The sequence below is a fragment of the Rhinolophus sinicus genome, chromosome 17 (assembly GCF_057876585.1).
Source record: "Rhinolophus sinicus isolate RSI-liver-muscle chromosome 17, RSI-T2T, whole genome shotgun sequence".
Lineage (NCBI taxonomy): Eukaryota > Metazoa > Chordata > Mammalia > Chiroptera > Rhinolophidae > Rhinolophus > Rhinolophus sinicus.
In genome coordinates, this window is record NC_142517.1 from 192,938,801 (window position 1) to 192,960,639 (window position 21,839).

At 32.8% G+C, this 21,839-nt stretch overlaps 1 protein-coding gene across 4 annotated transcripts in view; it reads left to right on the plus strand.

The window, feature by feature from the left end:
* Positions 1 to 21,839, plus strand: part of SPAG16 (sperm associated antigen 16) — a 749,410-nt gene that overhangs the window by 41,568 nt on the left and 686,003 nt on the right. For all 4 annotated transcript variants that reach the window (XM_074312750.2, XM_074312756.2, XM_074312767.2 and 1 more), the window contains 2 exons: positions 6,678 to 6,747; positions 13,675 to 13,778. In XM_074312750.2, the coding sequence (XP_074168851.2) occupies positions 6,678 to 6,747; positions 13,675 to 13,778 (174 nt within the window). The remainder of the gene's footprint in view (positions 1 to 6,677; positions 6,748 to 13,674; positions 13,779 to 21,839) is intronic.

Below are 21,839 nucleotides of genomic sequence, written 5' to 3' on the forward strand. Positions count from 1 at the left end.
CAGTTTATTAGAAAATATAAAACAGCAACTATGCTTAACATTCTTTTATTGGTTTCTGGAGATTCTCATTTGTAGCCAAACTTTCAGCATCTACGAAAACTTGCACAATGGTTATCCTCTTCCTTGAATTATTTCGTTGTGAAGACATGTTTTAATCTAGTACATTTTGTCTTTTCTTAAGTGTAAGTTTTAGCTAGTAAAGTATAAAATATCACTTGTGTCTGTGCTTCTATTTTAGTTTAGTGTTCTTTTTTAAAAATTACATTAAATTTATTGGGGTTACATTGGTTAGTAAAATTATATAGGTTTCAAGTATACAATTCTATAATACATCATCTATACGATTGCATTGTGTGTTCACCACACAGAGTCAGTTCTCCTTCCATCACCATATATTTGATCCCCTTTACATCCTTCTAAAACGCTTTTACCCTCTGGTAGCCACTAAACTGTTGTCTGTGTTTATGAGTTTTTGTTTGTCTTGTTCATTTGTTGCTTTCATTTTTATATTCCACATATGAGTGAAGTCATATGGTTCTCGACTTTTTCTGTCTGACTTATTTCATTTAGCATAATCTCAGAATCCATCCATGTTATCGCAAATGGCAGTATTTCATCTTTTCTTATGGCCGAGTAATATTCCATTGTATATATGTACCACATCTTTATCCAGTCATCTATCGAAGGACACTTTGGTTGTTTCCATATTTTGTATTCTTGAATGTCTGAATCATATGATTAGTAATATTGTGTAAAATTAGCTTAATACTAATTTACATTTTTGTGGCATTATATGGCAGACCTTCAGAATTTCATCTCCTTTCTGCTTTTCATTTAACCAGTCCCTCAGCCCCCCAACAATAGGCACAACTCTACATCGTGGAGTACTGAAAACTAAATTCAGGTTTTTCCTACTTCTTATCCTGCATCGGGGCCAGCTCAGACACATCTCATTCTCCTTATCTTCCTGGTGTCAAGCTCATCTTCCTGTCCTCCCTTCTCCAGAGAGGAATCCATTAGTGACCTGGCCATACAGTCCCAAGCAACCACGTACACTTTGGCAACTCTGCCAGACCACTCAGACTGAGTTTCACTAGTCAATGATTCCCCGGTCTCCCAGGCATCTATACTGGCAAGTGCCTACACTCCTCTCCAGACTGTTGATTTCTACATCTGCAAGTTGTCCAGCACTGGATCTGCCACTCACATTTCTGTGATTAGGGTTGTTATCTTCCTGGAAAGGCCAATAGTTCCCCTGTCTCTAATATGAGGGGGATTTCTGAGGTTAGAGTCAAAGGTCATATAGAGAACATGTTTAGACCACATCCAGTCCTTGGGTTTCAGATTGCTCTCCCACTGGGTTAGTTAAAAGAGCCAAGGGTTGGGAGTGGTAGGTGTGTGTCCCAGCCGTGCCACACAGTAGCCATGCGAGCATTCAGGTCACTTCACATACGTGTCTGCTTTCTCATCTATTAAACAGAGGTAAATACTTGCCTTATAATTGATATTTGTCTAAAATGAAAACATGTTTAAAAAATTAAAATCTCTCTCTCTGTGAGGAAGGGTTGAATTTTATACACTACCATTTAAATGTGCAAAGAACTGTATCTTTATTATCTGCAACTTATTTTGTCCCTGAACCCCTACTCCTGCTGAAGGCAAAAGAAAACATAATCTGCTATTAAAGGCTATTCAGATCTTTTTGTGTTGAAACAGTGTCTTTGAGTTTAACACAGGGCTTTTGAATGCTGTATTAACTGATTGTGTAGCTAAAATATAACTATCAGTGTTATTTTCTGCCATCAAATGGCATCGTCTTCTCATTCTTCCCCAGATGGTTCCTAGTACAAAGGGCACTGAGTGTATCCATATGGCGTGCAGTCTACATGCTGTCCTCTGGGCCTTCAGGGTCTCGTGCAGTGTGACTGGTTTGGTCATATTCCTGTTATTGAAGTACATGATTCCGGTGGTTCCTTTGAGTATGAATCTAACATACTTTGCTAAATCCATGGCTTTTGCCACAGCATCTGTGAATCCTTAACATCTGTGGCCTCATTGTCCTCACTCTGGTTCTTTTTCTGGTCCAGTGTTTCAAATGTTAACATTTTAATGAACCGCCCCGCCCCTGAGACATGTTGAGACTTCTGATTTCTCTGTACTGCAAATACAAGCCGTAAGCAATTTGGAGACCACTTAAGGTCTACCTATGTAGACATGCCTCCTTCAGTCAAGTTTCAAACACCACCTGGAGGATGTTATGTTTTTTCCAGCACAGTGCAAAATATGAAGATCTCTTTAAGAGGCTGCAATTTTCCTAGACTATTCCCTGAAAAGTTAGGAGCAAGTATAGTCTATATTTGGAATATCCCAGAACGATATGGCTTTATGTGTCCTTTGCTCCCAACTAGCTTTACTTAGATTTTTAGTTTGAGAGGTGAACCAGCTCACTCATGTCTGATCACTTGCTTTTTCTCCTTCTCAGGCACAGAACCCTTTAGACTTCTTTGTGCTATTGGATGGGATATCTTCCTGTCCTCTTCTACATTATTGGTACCTCTATATCCCCATTTGTGCCAGACAGTCCTCATTTACACCTGTTGTCACAGGGTAATTATTAACAGCTTCCAGTTTTATCTGAAAAAAATTCAATTTGGAAAATGCTGATGTGGAAATTCTAAAGAGTTCATTTCTTGGTATCTAAAACAGGAGCAGTTAGGATTTAGAAATAGCTTTCCTCTTTCTCTATCAAATCTACTGTTCAGGATGGTAGATCCACTGTGATTTGAGAAAGTCAGATTTGAGTAGGAGATGCCATTTCTGCCACAATAGCTTTTACTACTGTGTTTCCCCGAAAATAAGACCTAGCTAGGCAATCAGCTCTAATGTGTCTTTTGGAGCAAAAATTAATATAAGACCGGGTATTATATTACACTATGTATTATATAAGACCCGGTCTTATAGTAAAATAAGACCGTGTCTTATGTTAATTTTTGCTCCAAAAGATGCATTAGAGCTGATTGTTTGGCTAGGTCTTATTTTCGGGGAAACACAGTATGGACAATGCTCATAGGGGGCATTTGGATGCTCTTTTAGATCTGTTTGGTTGTAAATGGAAACTAGATGTAGCAGCTGCCATTCTCAGGATGAATTCTGTATTGTACATGGTTCCTCACATGACCAGATTTTATTCAAGATCCAGAATTGGTACACATGATTGATGGAGCCTATGCAATATTGTTAGTATCCTAGTTACAAGAAAGGATGGTAATATCTGACACCTATAGTGTAAGATGGAAGACTCACAATTCACTAAACCCAATGTTCTGAGTGGCCAAAATGACTGTCAGTTATCCCTTATACCAGGGTAACCCCAGGATCAATTAGCGTATTCTCCAAATTAGGACAGAGAATATAGTCTCATTCTTATCTCTGTCTTTGGAGAACAAGCCAAGGTTATTGATTAATGCGCCAGACCTTTGTGGTGGGAACCCTTCATATAAAGAATGATTTATTACCAACCCAGTCTTTTTTTTCTTTTTTCACTTTTTTTCTTTCTGTTGGATTATTATTATCAGATATACCATGGATATACAGCCATGGATTAGCCTTTTAGCTTGAACCTATCAGGGTGTCATGAAGCTTTAGAATGAATTTATTGTGAAAATATTTTGAAATATAAGTGAAAAGATATTAACATACATGAAAAATTCTTCTATGATCCAACATGGAAGATGCCAATTTTTATGCTTCTTGTTTGATTATGTCTTTCATTGTTATGCTGATATAGTTATGCTCTGAGAATTCACTTCTAACCAAAGTTTTAGAATGTGAGTTTAGAGCATTAATAAATATCTTGTGTTTTGTATCTGGATTCCTAATCATCTCTTCCTTACAAACCTTATTTTAAAACATTGAGCTCATTTTGTTTTTCTTTAAACACATAGACCTTTCAAGTACCTTGCACGACATAAGGTTAGAATTTAGAATTTTAAAATGCTATTCAGTTTGTATATAAAAGAGTGAAAGTATACCGTGAGGTGACAGAAATCTAATAAATATGTGTTTTCAAAATTTTTTTTTTTTGTAGATAATAGTGTACCAACTTTTATATTTATTTAAATCTTATAGAAAAATCTATATTTTAATTATTTTTAGTTCTACAGATGTCCAAAATTCTGAATTAGAGCCCCATCTTTGAAAAAAGATAAAATGTAATTTATTTGTTAGTATGTATTAATGTATACTGAATTATATTCTATCTTTTTTGGATCCATGAGACTGTAATTCAGGAGATATTCTAAAACACACACACACACACACACACACACACACACACACACACACACTACGTTTTCTAGTTCTGTCTGCTGAGAGAGCCTAGAAATAATTGCACCCCCATAACAATGAGCATATCCAGTGCTCAGATATTGGTTTCCCATACTGTTCTTTGATAGAAGGAAGTAAGGCTTTTTGCGGAAATGGCTGATTGTAGTCTGGGCAGGGAAAATACAAGATGAGCCTGGAGTCGTGGAGCATATTGTTGTGTGAGGAAGTTTGGAAATGTTCACAAAGTTGAAGGGAAAGGAGAGAGAGAGAAAGAAAAGAGGGAAAACCCAAGAAGAAAAAATGGGTTATGTCAAGGGACAGAGGAACTATTGTGGGCACTTATAGAGGTAGATGGACCAGTAACTAAATTTGGTTTGCATGTTGAGCATGATGACGCCATACATACACCCAGTGGGATAATATTTATTATGTGTTTGACTTCTCTGGGGAGAACAGCACATGCCTACTGTACGGGTTTGAAATGGCAGAGAGAGCAAGGAAAGGAGACTGGCTTGGGGTTTTATCGAGGTTCGGATTTGGGACCAGGGTGAGAGTTATCATGTGCAGGGACGGACTTGTGTGGTTTGAATCTTCCATCAGTGCCAAAGGAGAGAGCATCGTCATTCTTATTAGCTTGCCCAGATATGGGCACAAAGGGAAGTGGGTAGGGTAAGGCTTCAAAGCTGTTGGCAGTATAACATTAAAAAAATGGAGTGAGATTTATTTGTAGGAATCAGCCTGAAAGAGCTTCCCACTGGTCAAATTTGGAACAATTTGAGCCAGGAAATAAATAATGTAATATTGGATTATAACTCAAAATAAATCTATGCGTTCATAATGATTTATGTAAATAAATAGAGTTCGTAATTTATTTATATAAATAAATAGACGAAAGAATAAAAGGGAAAAGAAAAATACCTTCTTCAAAGGAGAATCTCAAATGACATATGTAGATAAATTTTCCCTCAAGGATGTGGAGCTTAACACTTAAGCTGTTATGTGCTAGCTGCATATAATAACTTGTTTGAAAACTGTAGTGGAAATGTGGCGGGGGGTGGGAGTGGTGCGGGGAGGGAGTAACTCTACAGTGGAGCAACCTGGCAGATCCTCTTCAGGAAGATGATCAAAGTTAATGTCATCAACATTTCATCATGTTGATGACATGCATCCTTGATGTGATGGCTAATAATGGCACTTCTCCTTTGTGGTCCTCCTCCCCCAAACCCTTAACTCCAATCTAACCACGAGAAAACACCAAACAAACCCAAGTTCCTAGTCATTCTGCAAAATATTACCTGACCAGTACTCCTCAAGACATGATGGCTAAATGTAAGGTAGTGTCCTGGAACAGCGAAAGGGTATTAGGAAAACATTAATGAAATAAGAGTAAAATATGGACTTTAAAAAATAATGATGTATTGATATCAGTGCATTGTTTGTGACAAATGTATATGACAATGCATGATATAATGGGGGAATGGTGCAGGGTATGCAGGAACTCTGTACTATATTTGCAACTTATATGTAAATTTTACAGTATTCTAAATAAGAGGAGCATTTAAAAATTTTATAATCCATTAGGCATCCAAGAGTAGATACACGTTTTTCTCTCTTTTTTTACCCAGGGATTTCATGAGCACTAATTTATAGGTTACAATTTATTATCTGCTATTTTCTGTTAAAGAAATCTTGCTACTCAGTGAAAGTAGAAAAATGTGTATATCTATATATAATTAAACAGACGGTCTTTTGCGTTGGCATAATCGTATACAATGAAGGATGAGAGAGCTTCTTAAAGTTGAATTTTTAATTTAAGTCTATTGTTCAGGAAATATAGGTAAATGGTATGCCATTGAATTAACAAATGTTCTTAATTATAATGTATGTTTAATAAAACAAGAAGTGCCTGTGTGTGGAAAATGAGCTAAGAGTTTTAGGAATAACAGCAGTTTCTTCATATTTTACTTCCCAAGTAATGCTTACCTCATCTTTTATGGACTTAAAGACGAATTAAGCTGTTGTGAAGCAATTTCAATAAAACAGAAACCTCTTTCAAAGTGGAGATCTGAATAATTATCGTTCGAAGTGTGCAATGAGTATTCTTGAGTCTGGAAACTGCTGGAAAAGAAATGTTCAGCTGCTTACCCATAATAGACACTTAATAATTGCTTGTGGAATTTAAACTTAAAATGGTATTTTTCTTTTGTTGCCATTCATGTTTAAAAAATTTAATTACACATGAATTAACCCATTGGAGATTAATATTTTTTATATTTTGCAATCAATATTTAAACACTGCATTTTAACCTCTTTTTAGAGTCATTTAATATCTCTTGGATTTTATTTTTTAGATTTCTAGAGTTCAAGCAACATTGATGTGTGCGGAATCAGGGTGTAGTAACTCAGTTCCTGAAATTAGAGGTAAGAGTAAAATGTGATAAGACTAATTTAGTATTGGTTTGTGATTTCTCAACCTTATCAGAGCTCAAAATTCTAGAGCTATTTAAAAGTGAATAAATAGTGTTGTAACTACTTCACAAATTAAAATGTTGATGAAAAGATCAAGAGTAAATATAGATATGATGTTGTACAGATTAATTTTAGAAAAAAATATGAGTAAACCATATGGGAGGACTTCTACTTCTGGCCATGATGGAGTACTTGGTACCAGACTAGCCTTCTCCCCATAAATAACTCTAAAACTGGACTGTATACTATATGAGGCAACTACTTGCAGATAGTGGAAAACAGCACAAGTCACAGAAGGCAAGTGACAGAAGGAAAATTTATAAGTTTGGCTCCATCATTACCATGGCTTTGTGCCTGGGGAATTTCCCAAACTAAGCTCCATGGAGGTGGAGGTCAAGAGAGCATGGCAGTCCTGCATAAATTGAAAGGGCAAATTGTCAAAGCAACTAGAATCCATAGAAAAGGGCACCAGATGAGGGGGTACTGCAGTGAGCAGTGGTCCTGCTTGTGAGGGACTTTACTGTGAGTCCTTAATTGATAGCTGGGCCACATATGCAAGAGTGGAATTTATCAAAGAGAGAAGATTCTACAGGACTAAGAGGAGACCAGGAATTCTAGAGGTCAAGCAGTGCTGGGAGACATAGGAGTTCTAGCCACACCTGGCTGGAGAGACCTCTTTAACACCTTGGTAACACCATGTTAACATTCAACATATTGTATCCACCGTATAAAACCAAAAACAAAGCTTACACAGAATTCCTAGAAAAAATAGTTTACAGTTAGAATCTTGCCAAGTTAGAGCACATGGGGAAATATTTAGGGCTTTCCATGGACCTACCCTAACAAAGCAAGTCTTGAAATTCAAGGTGATCATCAAAAAATTAAACTGCCTGCTGGAATAAAAATCTGTACCCTTCAGAGGGAGACAGTTGTCCAGAATCTTTATAATCTGTCATCCGTATTGTCCAGTATATAATTGAAAATGTGATCTACAATCAAGATGGAAAGCAATCAATGGAAACCTACACTGATATGGCTCAGTTGTTGGGTTTAGCAGATAAAAATGTTAAAGAGGCTATTTTGAATGTGGTAAAGGACTTAAAGGGAAATATGACATCAGTAAGTGAAAAGATAGGAAATCTTGGCAGGTAAATTGAAACAAAAAGGATATACAAATTCTAGTAGTGAAAAATACAATAAAATGAAAATTTTATATTTCAGAACAGATTGGAGATGACAAAAGTGTCAGTGAATTTTAAGAGATCAATAAAAATAATCTATTCTACGTAAGAAATAGAAAAAAATGGAAGGACAATTTGCAGACTTAACATATGTGTAATAAGAATCCCAAAGGAGAAAAGAAGGAGAATGGGGCATAAAAATATTTAAACAAAAGATGACCTAAAATTTCCCAAGCTTGATGAAAAGCATTAACTTACACATCCAAAAAAAAAAAAAAAGCAACTAACTATAAACATAAAGAAAATCATATCTGGATATATTCAAACTGCTGAAAATATAAGTGAGAAAATCTTGAAAGCAGCCGAGAGAGAAAATATTACATACAGGGGAACAATAATACAAATAAAGGCTGATTGCCCATCAGAAATAATGAAAGCTAGAAAATGAAATTAAATTTTTATAATGCAGGCAAATTTTACTTCAGAATTTTATATTCAATAAAAATATCCTTCAAAAACTAATGTGAAATGCAGACATTTTAATGTAAATGAAAGCTGAGAGATTTTGTTGGAGGCCATTTTGAAGTACAGGAAATACTGAAGGATTTTCTTTGGGCTGAAAGAAAAGTATGCCAGAAGGAAAGTCAGAATTACAGAATTGAGTACAGAGATTTAGAAATGTTAAATTCCAGTTAATATAAAGATAATGTTTGTCTCTTATTAATTTCCTTAAAAGAAAACTGACTTTGAAAATTAGGTAATGTTTATGAGGTATGTAAAAGATAAAATAATTTTTGGTTGGTGCAAATGTTCTGTATCTTGATTTTGGTGGTGGTTATATGCTACTCATCTTTGTCAAAACTTCCCCAACTTTACACTGGAAATGTATGCATTTTATTGTATGTAAGTTATACCTCAATAAAGTTGATTTAAAAAAGAATGATCAACTCCAAAATACAGAAAGCCTACAAAATGGTGAATTTTCTTAATAAACATAACATCCTGTTATTTCCAGATAACGATTCATTGTGTTCTCTTGTTAATTAAGGCTTAAAAGAAATATGTAGCATTCTTATATTTGAATTTGTTTTCTTAACCTTGATTCAGTAGTTCCTTTGCTAACATTTTATGTTAAAGAACTCTCAGTTAAGCTCAGTAATGCCTAAAGAGACTATGCGCAGGGATCTTTAATGCAGTCATATCTATAGTAACAATACAAGCAATCTTAATCTTTAACCACAAGTGAATGATTAAATGTAGTTGATCATGTAGTACTAGACAGTCTTTAAAAATCATGCGTAAGAAATGCTCATGTTATGATGTTACCTTAGTATAATGTTAAGAAATAAAAACATTTATACAGTATAAAGGCAGGTCTGTTAAATATATGTAAAAAAAAATGATTGGAGGATGCACAATAAAATGGTTACACAATTTTCTTTGATGTGATTGTTTTCTACATTTTTTTGCTTACTGCATTTGAGTATGTATGTCTCTTTACATCAGAAAATTGTTTGATATGTAGATAACTTAAGACTATAATCAGATATAAATATGAAAGGATAGTATGAAATTATCATAATCTTAGGAACTCTAGCTTCCCAAATGACTAAAGATTGTGTAAAAGAATATAGAAAAGGCTTAAAGGTTGAAGAACTTTGTGCATTGGTTTGATGCTTGCATCAGTTAACCTCTAATGCTACGTTCTAGTCTCATAGTTTGTGATTTAATGTTTATCCTTGACATCTCTATTAAAATAAACTGATGGTTTACAGGTAACTCTTTTATGGAATTATCTCCTGGTATTTAATATAATTAAAAAATGAACACATGGCGTGTTTTTCTAGACTTACATTTATAAGTTACTTTGAAGATGAAGTTTGTAATGATATTTTGATTGGTGGGACTTGCAGTACTTTGTCCTGAGCTTCTGGATTCAGCTTTTGGCTGATGTGATCTCAGCATCTGTAATCACTCTGATTGCTTGATTAACTTGGAACCTTACTTAGCCAGCAGGGATTGTAATTTAAAAAGAAGTTGGCTTTATTGGTTAAATGGTTGTTCTTCCTAAAGTCTGCTGTCCTTCATCATAGTTTTCATATATTTAATACCCTCCCTATACATTTGCTCATTTTAGGAAAATTTTAGTTTAATTTTAAAAATCTTTTACCTATCTATTTGTCTTTCTGTCATCCATCTATCCATCCATCCATTTATTTTGCACAGAGGTTAGTATGGCCGTAGTGATTCTTCAGATTAAAATCTTATTCAGTCTGTAGTTAGGGAACAATGAATTGATTGTCATTTACTCTGAACTTTGGGGAAAAGACAAATTAATAGTTATTTAATTCGTACTTAGGGAATAAGACAAATATTCTTTGATAGCTCTACTTATTTGGAGTAGAGTTATCAAAGAATTTTAAACATACCATATTTTTAAACTTATCAAAGTGGCATGCTAATTTTAAAATTATAAAATATATTTAAAATGTATACATAATTAATACCACACAGAGAAAATATTAATCCTTTAGCACTCAACTTTCTCAACTGAAATGGGTTTTTAATTCTGTATTTATTCTTGTATGGTATGTAGAATTATAGAAAAATTCCTAGGAGAAACTATGAAATAGTGAATTATTATTGACTATATAGTTGAACTGACAATTTTGTATTATGTTTTTCTTTCTTGTTATGAAAAATAATGTGTGTCAAATGTTTATTAGAAACTATACAGAAAGCCCGTCAGTATTACATATTATGAGGTAACACTGTTTTTTTGTGTGCAAATTACTTAATTTCAAAAAGTTTATGAATATGTTGGTTTTGATTATTATATTCACATTAGTTATCATTATATTACTTTGGTTTCCTATAAGGTTGCAATTTGAGTGCAATGATGCCTATTTACAAAGCACGTTATAAAGATACGTATAATTATCTTTTAATATATAATAGCTTATAATTTATGAGAGGAGATTATAGATTCAAGGTGAACAGCTAGAAATTGGAAATGTTAGATGAGGAGGAAAACAGTGAAAGCTAGCTTTAGAGCTTGCCAGATGAAATAAATGTCCTGTGTAGGAGAGCAATATATTCTTAAGGTTTTTAGTTTAATTAACTGCTGCTTTTAAGTTAAGTATTTTGTTGCTGCTCAAAATTGCATTAATAGGTGCCAGTTTTTTATGACTACATGGAGTATATGGTCTTGTTTAGCAAGAGATACTGTCATTTCACAAATAGGGTCTTCCCCTTCACCTCCATTACCTTTTTCTGAATTCCAGTTAGATGTGTGCATAATCTCATTTTAGCTTACAGTGTCCTCATCTCTTAGATATTTCCTATTTATATCTCTAGGCTAAATTATGGATAATTTCTTCAAAACCATTTTTTTTCCCATAAAATTATTCTCTCTTCAGCTGTGTTTAATACATAAGGAAGTTAGGGACTGGCACAGTATAGGTACTTAAGTATTTATTTGAAACGAACACATTCATGCCTTTCTGACATTTGACCAGGGCCTTGAACCGTGTTCAGTTAACATTGGTTGGATGTGTGCATACATGAAGGAATGGCTGAATAGGTGAAATTTAGCACTGGAGGTACAATAAATAAAACTGCTATAGGTGAAAATGTGTTTGTTCACTTGCTGCTTGCTTTATTTCTCTTAAGGAATTGTACCTTCCTTAAAATGTTGCTTCTGCCCAAGTAACATATGGGAAACTGGATAGCAATACTTAGTACTACAGGCCTTGTCACTAATAAGCATTAGATGATAAACTTGAAGATGGTGTGGTAGAGACGTGGACTTAGTTACTATTTAATAAACATTAAAAAGTGCTATATGAAATTTGAGATTTACATGCACTTAACCATCAATGTGACATACTTGTAGACTTCAATGTCTGAGCCTCATTTATTGTATAAATCTTTGTGTAACTGATGTTTATCTGATGAAGAATGGAAATCATGGTTATTCTTGGTACATTGAGAAATAATTGAGAAGCCTTATTTCTCTGCCAATTCCACATACATTCTACAATGTTTATTCTCATGTTTTTGGTTCCAAATGTTGATTTTTTTTCCTAAATATTATTAGTGTAAATTATTATAGCTTCATTTGGTATGTGGAACAACTATATATGAGTATAATCACAAACCAAACCCTTTTTGGTTTTCAACTTTGTTTTTGACCTTACCATTTTTGTTTACTTGTTCCTTACTCTTTATTTTATTTCTCTTATGAAGTGGTGCTTAGTCAGATAGTTTTGCATACTATCTGAGATTTGCTTTTATTCCTAGAGTTATCTGCTGGAATTCTGGGTGTTTTGTTTTTTTGTTTTTGTTTTTTCTTCCTTGTAGATGTTACTATACAAATTCTCCTCATATGTAAAAGGGAACAAAAGGTAGTGACCTTCATGGGATGGATTATTGACAGGATTTCATAAAATAATAAGTGTAAATTGTTTATACTTGTGGCTGTTATATAGTACAAGGTCAATGAGGCATAAAGGCTAATTATTATTTTAAATTATTATCATTATTGGGTTGTCCCCTTTTGTCACTGAAGAAGAAAATACAATAAAAGAGAATTTGAAGTGAAAAAATTTCCTTAATCTAAACGAGCTGTAATTGTTACCTTTCCCCCACACTTTGACTTCTCAGACGTTGTGGGGCTCTTAACTTACAGCACCATTGAGGGAGGACAGGCAGTCTGGAAACCCAAGTGTTTGACGTCTTTCAAGTACTTTTATGTAGCCCTAAGTTATGCAACATTTTGTTTTTGTGTTACTGTGAGGATTTTTCTCTTTTGTCTGGAAAAGGTAATAAATAAGAAGAATTAATGGGCTCCAAGAAGAAATTAAATGCTGGCCATGTGTCTCCTCAACTTTATAACTTCAGGATTGTTTGAGAGCCTTCACATTGAAACAATCCCAATACTTTTGCATTTATCTTCTTTTCCCTATTACAAATCTGGATTTATAATTTAGAACATTAAGTTATTGAATTTAGGCATTAGTGATTATAACCTTATTAATTATTTGAAGTTAGCTTGCTGTTTAGAAATATGGGGGGAAATTATGTGTATTTCAACATGTATATGTATATGGAAAGATAGGAAAAACATAGAGATTTTCCCATTACTTTTATTTTTCCTTCAGATGATTCCATTGGGACTGCTCTTTATGTCCAGAAGAGTTTGGAGACCAATGTTAAATCTATATCAGAATATAACCGTGTATTTTCCTTTCTGTTTTTCTCAACAGTGAGAAGCATAGAGAATAATACTTTTTAAAATAACATTCTTTTAAAAATCATTTATTATCCGGTTCCACTTGGGAAATTTTATTGCTTACCATTCTCTCCTTTGACCCTCTTCGACTTTGTTTATAAACACACGAAACCTCATGATAACAGGAATTTGGGTATAATGTAATTGGAGATTGACTCTTATGCTTTCTAACTGGCTCATCATACCATTTCACTAACCTTGCAGTAATGCTACCTTACATTTTTTGGAAATGAATTTGAGACTTTTTTTTTTTTTTAATTTGAGACTTTTCTTACAACATTTTGGTATGAATTTAATATTATTAGTTTAAAAATAAAGGTATCATGATTTTGACTTTCATATTTTTGGTTATATTTCTTACAGACAAACAGTATAAATATTAAGAATAAATGTATTATCTTGTAGCTATTCCTAGTCGTGAAAAGAAAAATGCACCAGGTCCTACTCAGAATGATCTTCATGAAACCAGGGAACAAGACAAGTATAAAACAAAGATGAAAAATAAAACGGTATGATATTTTATTTGTTTCCATTAATTCATATTTAACTCTCAGATCTTCAGATCCATGGACTGATGGGGTATCATTATTTTACTGGAAAAGGAATTTAGAGGTTATATACTCTAAGCCCTTTGTTTTATAGATGGAAAGTGGTTGCCCACAAATGTTACTTAACTAGTTAATTGAGGGACACAAACTGTTTAGTAGCCAAGATAGCTCAATGAATCACATTTCTGCTTAAAATCACTTCTGTCCAAAAGAAGTAACTCCCAGATTATCTTTTATTTCTTATCTCACAGTATAACTTCAGACTTTTCTTGTCTTATTTAAAATTAGAATGGAAAAAAATCATGTCCCATTTTAGAATTTCCTTATATCTGAGTGCCTTTGCTTTGTAATCAGGCTGATAGTTAAAATCTTCTGTAATGATTAAAGAAAAATTGTATTAAAATATCCTGTCAGACAAAGAGATCAAAAATGAGGAAGGAAGAAAATTGCATAAAACCTGTGAGGGATTTTAGTTTCTTGTTATGAAAATTACATAAATGTCTAATTGAGGTAGTTAATTTTTTCATAAAGTAGTTGTTACCTTTGAGTTCCAAAATCTCTCTCATTCATTTAAATATGAACACATTTTCAATTATAATAGCTTTTTTTAGTGGTAGTAGTCCTATAAGAACAATAGATTTTTATGAATTCATATATTATAGTAAATCATTTATTTAACTAATATCAATAACATTTTTCCCTCAAAGGTATGCATTGGAATTTAGTATTGTATATAATATTTTAATAAAATATAGACTGATACTTTTAGGTGATACTAAGGCTTGGTAATCACTTTTTTGTGATACTTAGATTAGTATTTTACTTCCTCTTTTTATCATTTATTTATGGATTGATGGTATTTATGGTAGGTCCTCTTTTCTAGTCAGTCTGCCTCCAGGTTCACCCCTGGCCAACAACCCCCTATTCCCCCCTGCCCACATCAGGATGGACCTCCCCATTTTCCGCCAGAAAGCTTTTCCATTCCTCCACCTGCCTTTAATTTGCATCTTGGCCAGTGGTGGTAAATGACTGTTACTGTCAATAAAAAGTGCTTGTTTTTATTGGGTAATCTTTGTGTATATCCACAGAGGTTATTAGTTATTAGAGGGGGCAAATAAAGCACTCAGACAATAAAAAAATAGCAGAGTTAAGGATTTTGGGTGTCATGATGGTGATGGTCATCAGGCACATTTTCATCTTCTAATGTCAGGCATTCTCTTTTAAGTAGTAAGTCATACTTAGAAATGATTTCTTGATTCATTCACTAACTGCTTATGTTTTGGAAGACTACAGTAGTAATGCAGTGTTGACTTTTTAATATGACGAAAAGCTACTAAAATATAGGACCATACATTACATATTTATGCACAGTATATTCTTTTTTGATGGTATACTAAAATATTTAATATAATATCTACAACATGATAGAAAAATTCAGCCTTACAAAAGAGCTAAAGTGAAGAATAAAGTGAATTCTTTCTCCCTTCACTGAATAACCAACCATTTTTACTAATATTTTCTTTTCTTTATTTTTTTTCTTTTTGTGCAAGTTTGTAGCCTTTGATCAACATCTCCCCAAATCCCCCACTCACCTGCTGTCCCCAGTAACCACCATTTTCCTCTCTGTTTCTGAAAGTTTGGCTTTTTAGATTTCACATGTAAGTGATCATGAGGTATTCATCTTTCTCTGATTTAACCTCACTTAGCATAATTCCCTAAAGGCCCATCTGTGTTGTCACAAAGAGCAGGATGTCCTGCTGTTTCTCTTGGCTGAATAATATTCCATTCCATTGTGTGTTTATGTGTGTGTGTGTGTGTGTATGTGTATGTGTGTGTATGTGTGTGCCACATCTTGTTTATGAATTCATCCACTGACACGTAGGTTGTTTCCATATCTTGGATATTGTGAATACTGTTGCAGTGAACATCTCTTTGAGATGCTGTTTTCATTTCTTTTGGAAATAGATCTAAAAGTAGGATTGTTGGATCACATAGTAGCCCTATTTTTAAGTTTTCAAAGGACTTCCATACTGTTTTCCATAGCAGCTGCACAAATTTACATTCCCACTAACAGTGTACAAGGATTCCCTTTTCTCCACTTCCTCACCAGTGTTGTTATCTCTTGTCTTCTTGATCACAGCCATTCCAACAGGTGTTAGGTGATACCATATTGTGGTTTTGATTTGCATTCCCCTGATACTTATCCACCCCTGATACTTGAGCATTATTTTTTCATGTACCCGCTGGCCATTTATAGTCTTTTTTGGAGAAATGTCTACTCAATTCCTCTGCCCTTATTTGAATAAGAGTTTTTTTAATTTGTTATTGAGCTGTGTGAGGTATATGAGTGTGTGTGTGTGTGTGTGTGTGTGTGTGTGTGTGTGCTGTGTATCTATATATCTATATCTATCTATCTATCTATCTATCTATCTATCTATCTATCTATCTATCTATCTATCTGGTGTTTTCCTGAAAGACGGTATATAATATTAATATATATATATCAAACCATATATCTGTATATTTCTCCCTTATCAGAAATATGGTTTGCAAGTATTTTCTCCCATTCTGTAGGTGGCCTTTAATTTTGTTGATTCTTTTGCTGTGCAGAAGGTTTTTAGTTTGATGTAGTCCCACTTGTTGACTTTTAATTTTGTTGCTTGTACTTTTGGTGTCATATCAAAAAAATTTGATAAGACCAATGTTATGGAGCTTATTCCCTATGTTTTCTCTAGAAGTTTTATAGTTTCAGGTCTTATGGTTAAAACTTTCATCTATTTCAAATTATTATCTGTGGATGGTATAAGTTAGGGGTCCAATTTTATTTTCTTACATGTTGTTGTCCAGTTTTCCAAACAACATTTATTGAAGTATTCCTGGCTCTCCTGTCAAATATCTGTTGACTGTATGTATGGCAGTTTATTTCTGTGCTCTCTGTTCTGTTCCATTTGTCAATGTGTCTATTTTTATGTCAGTATCAGATTGTTTTGATTTCTATAGCTTTGCAGTATAGTTTGAAATCAGGAGTGTGATGTCTCCAGCTTTGCTCTTCTTTCTTGGGATTGCTTTGGCTATTTGGATTGTTCTGTGCGTTTATATAAATTGTAGGATTTTTTTGTTCTTTTTCTGTGAAAAGTGCCATTGTAATTTTGATAGAGATTGCATTGAATCTATATACTGTGTTATGTAAGATTTCATAGGGTGAGAGACTGACAATTCCATCATTACATTAAGTGTTTATTAACGGAACTTATTTTATATATGAGATACATCTCCAATGGCTAGAAGATGACATGGATATTCTCCGTGCTGTGTGCCATGTGCAAAAGGATTATATAGGACAAGGCAGGATGAAGGGTACTGGGACATGATGTACCCCAGATAAAAGGAAAATGCTCTACATGCTTGCCCAGGATAGGGCAACATCCTGTTCCAGGAACCAGCACAGACCACACTGTGGGACCCCGCACTAGGGGAGGGGTCAATCAGACAGTCTCTGAGGGGATTTTAGGGAGCAATTACTATTCTGGCCATGAGCTAGCTGTCAGGTCCAGCAGTGGTCAGGCAGTGGTTATGTCATGGAACCGTCTGTCCTCCTCAGATGGCTTTTTGTAGTATGGACATTTTAACAATATTATTCTTCTGATTGATGAACATGGGTTATCTTTCCATTTGTGTCTTCTTCAATTTCTTTCATCAGTGTCTTATAGGTTTCATTTGTACAGATCTCTCACTTCTTGGTCAAATTTATTTCTAAGTATCTTATTGTTTTTGATGCTATTGTAAATGGGATTGCTTATTTCTTTTTCAGACATATCATCGTTAGTGTATAGAAACACAACTGATTTCTGTATGTTGATTTTATATCCTTTAACTTTATCGAATTTATTAAGTTCCAATAGTTTTTTATTAGCAGCCTCCTAAACAGTCCCACTCTGTGCGACATTGAATATGTCTTCCTGAAACATTCCTCTATAAACTGGTCTTCTTTAGACAACTGTGTATCTTTCCTTCTCAAGCCAGTTAGGTATCTGGCTTCCTTATACTCTGTATTAATTCCTTTATATATTTCTATAATATGATAAAATCCCTTCTATAAGGTTGAGTTAATATATGAGATTATAATTTAATTTTTATGTTTTAAACTGTTTTCTCTTGAATTAAGGAAACAATTTCTGTGAACACTGGGAAAGCAGTTTTCTGTCTTTAACTGATCCAACAGGATACTAAAATAGTTAATGGGTTAGTTTTTGTAAAGATAATAACTATATATTATAACAATTTCCTTCTACCTGTGAAAGATATTTTCCTCTAAAGGAACTAAGAGCTATTACACAATTAACTGGATACTTTTTATAATCGCATTAGTCACAGTTAGGAGAAAGAAATTACTACTTTATTGAGACTTTGAATGGTGATTATACACATGAAGCTTTCAGTGTACCAGTATATTAAAGACAAGCAGAATGGAAGAATTCCATATAGATTTGAATAGTTTTAAAAGATAATATTTATGTGTAGAATTTATTTTTCAATGCACAGAGGGGAAAAGAATAATATGGCATCCACTGTAGTTCAAAATCTGCTGCTTTAATGACTCCTTGAGGAGTTAATTTTGGAGCTTACAAGTGCAATTTTTATACATTCCTATTTTCATGTATTAAAAATCTGCCACTTACCTTGTGTTCTGACCTACGTACTAAGTGATTATGCGGGAAAAGTGAAAAAACACCACCATTGAAAGTATTTTAAGAAAGTGGAGAGAAAATTAAGAAAGATAAAGGATTGCAAATTTATGCCTTCCATCTTTTTACTGCCTGATCTAAATCTTAATCTCTTATGAGTTGGAGTATATATATGCTCTTTTAAATTAGAAATAATTCTATCTAGATTAGTATTATGCTTTTACGTGTAAACAGATTTATGTTTCTGCTAGAAACTATGTTTTAAAGTATTGTAAAGATATTATCAAGAAGACACAGATATTTCTTCTCCAAATGGATAGCAACAGAGGACATGTTGGGAAAGACATATACTTTTTAAAAAAATTTCAACATTCACTGTATTTTGTGATCACACCTTATATACAATAAAATCTTCAAAAAAGTTTGTAACTTAAATATTCAAAGGTTGTTAAAGGATAGAATAAACTGGCAGATACATGTTATATTTTGGGAAATATTCGTATTATTTTCATACTTAAATAAACATTTTTAAATCTTCATAAAGGAACAATTAAAAAGCCTATGCATGTTAAAAATTTAAGATTGTTTACCCAGGCAACAGTTGATTTAGCAACAGTTTTTCTGTTTATTTTAATAAAAAAACTTTAGCTAAACTTTAGATGGTCCCCTTAAAAATAGCTTTCAATTGAAATTAATAATTTAGATTACACTTTTAAAATCATTTTGTTATACGTTTATTAATCAATGATACATGTTAAATAAGAAAGGCCTTTCAAAACTTAGTTTATGCTACCAATATAGCTATAAAGATAACTGCTTTCTCATTAAGCTGTTGAATGAGTTTTCATATGTTTTTCCATTTATTTTAACTTCTTTTTGGTCTTTAGAAATTTTACATACATGTCTTTTGTTAATTGAATAAAGGGATATTATTTTTTTAGCCTTAATGTAGAGCTTTCATAACTTATCCTTGCATAAATTAACTATAACAATCCTTTTCTTTCAGCATAGCATTATTAATGTACTGTAGCTTGTACTTTGGCAGAAGCTGTTTTAGAGTATGAATTATTTTGAAGTCTAATCTGTGTTTGAAACCCAAGTCTATCACTTATTACTTGTACAAACCTTTAATTACTTAACTTCTATACTTTCATCTTTTTAACTGGGAAGAATAATGTGTATGCACAAAGGGTTTTTGTAACGATTCAATTAAATAATATATTTAATATATTTAGCATAGTACCTATTTAGAATTCATACTTGCTAAATGATAGTGTTTCTGTGGAAGGATTATTTACGAGAAGAGAAATAATACTTACTAATACTATTTCATTCTTTTGTGTGAAATATGATATAGGTAACACTGAGTTGAAGTCTGTTAAAGACTTCTAAATTCATTCCTTTTAACCATTTTTTGTCATTTCATTATCAGTAGCTTGAATGATTAGGCCATGACTTTCTATCGTTGTAGGTATAGTTTCCCTAATTCAGATTATTTATAAGCAGAGATATGGAAATTAGAGCATTATGGTGGCTAATTCTGATATTCTAATGTTCATAAAAATTGTACACAGCTCTCAACTTCTTTAGGGGCTATTGTGTATTTTGATTCACTAAATAAAAAAGTAGAATCTTATCTAATACTTTTGTTATGACATCTGCCAGTGATGATACGGTGCGTATCATCACGATGTATTATGTATTATGACACACTGTTCATGATGGTGATGCACTTCAAGGTCAATTAAATGCTCTTACATGCTGATCCCTGCATTTAATACAGCTAGTTCAGTTGCATTTTGTACAGTAGTCTTCAATATTGCTATGTAGTTATTATTATTTTTTGCATAAAGTGTCACTGTGATTCTGGCATGAACCCAGGATCTGGTTGACATTTTGCCAGTAATTGTGAATATTGAAGTAGGATGTTAAATCATTCTATTTATCAGACATAAAGCTGCTAAAAAGGAAATTAGTTTTGCATTTTTTAGTGTTTAGAAATATGGAAGGTATTAAAAAGTCTATCACCATGTGCAAATGGGAATTTTAATGCCTGTAATTTGATAATAATGTTGAATATCTTCAACAGTTGAAATAATTCATTAAAAATCCCTGAAGAAATATATTAATCAAAATATGTATTCTTAAAATCCTGCCATGTTAAATGCGTAAGGATTAAGCCAACTTGTTTATAATTCTGTTCTTAGTAGAAAATTAAATAAATAGAAATACTTACATTATTACACTATATTCTTGTTTACATAAAAAAGAAGTAAATATGAATTAAAATAAAACAATTAAGGAATACTAATTATACTCAGGTGTTTACTATTTATTTTGAATTGTGCATAAGCATGGATCATTTAGAAAATATAAAAATGTAATTACAATTGAAAAAATGTTCAGAATTTTACCTTTAGTCAGTATCAATATCTAAATTATCTGTATTTCAGAATAACACTTTATAAAATATTATGAATTTGTGGATTAAATATACAACAATTTAAAAAGTAATATATTATTTAAATGTATTATGTGTATATTTGAATAAAATATATATAATATAAATTAATCATATATATTTAAATAACTGTAAATAACATAAATGTAAGTTATACACAATGTACATAGTCTTCTATAGTTTGATTTTTTCATTTGGTGTTTTGTTTCTGAGATTCTTCCATGTTGCTGTTTGTGGTTATAGTTTGTTTCAAAATATTTACTTTCCTATTCTTTTATTAATACATGCTCAGGTTGTTTCCAAAGTCTTGATCTAATAAACAATTCTGCCATGAATATTCTTGTACGTCTCCAGGTGCACATCTGAAAGAATTTCTGTAGGATACTAATCTAGGAGTTGAATTGCTGGGTCATTGGGTATGAGGGTTATACTAGACAGTGTCATATTTCCAAATTAGCTGAATGTGTTTACAAACCCACACAGAGATTCCATTACTCTACATTTTTTCCAGTACTTGGTATTATCAGGGCTTTTTTATTTTTTTTATTTTTGCCAACCTAATGAGTGAAATATGTTACCTATTGGGTCTTAATTTTCATTTTTCTGATTAATAATTACATTGAATGTGTTCTCCTTTGTTTATAGGCAATTCATATATTAATACCTATGAAATGTCAGTTTATAAATTTGGCCCGTATTTTTCATTAGTTTGTTGATCTTTTATATGCAATGTATCTTAGATACTAATTTTGTGAATGTAGATATCTTGTTACTTATGCTGACTTATATTTTTTCTGGTCTCTTTTAATGAATAGAAGTTCTTCATTTTTATATAAGGAACTCATAAACTCAACAACAACAACAAAAAACAAACAG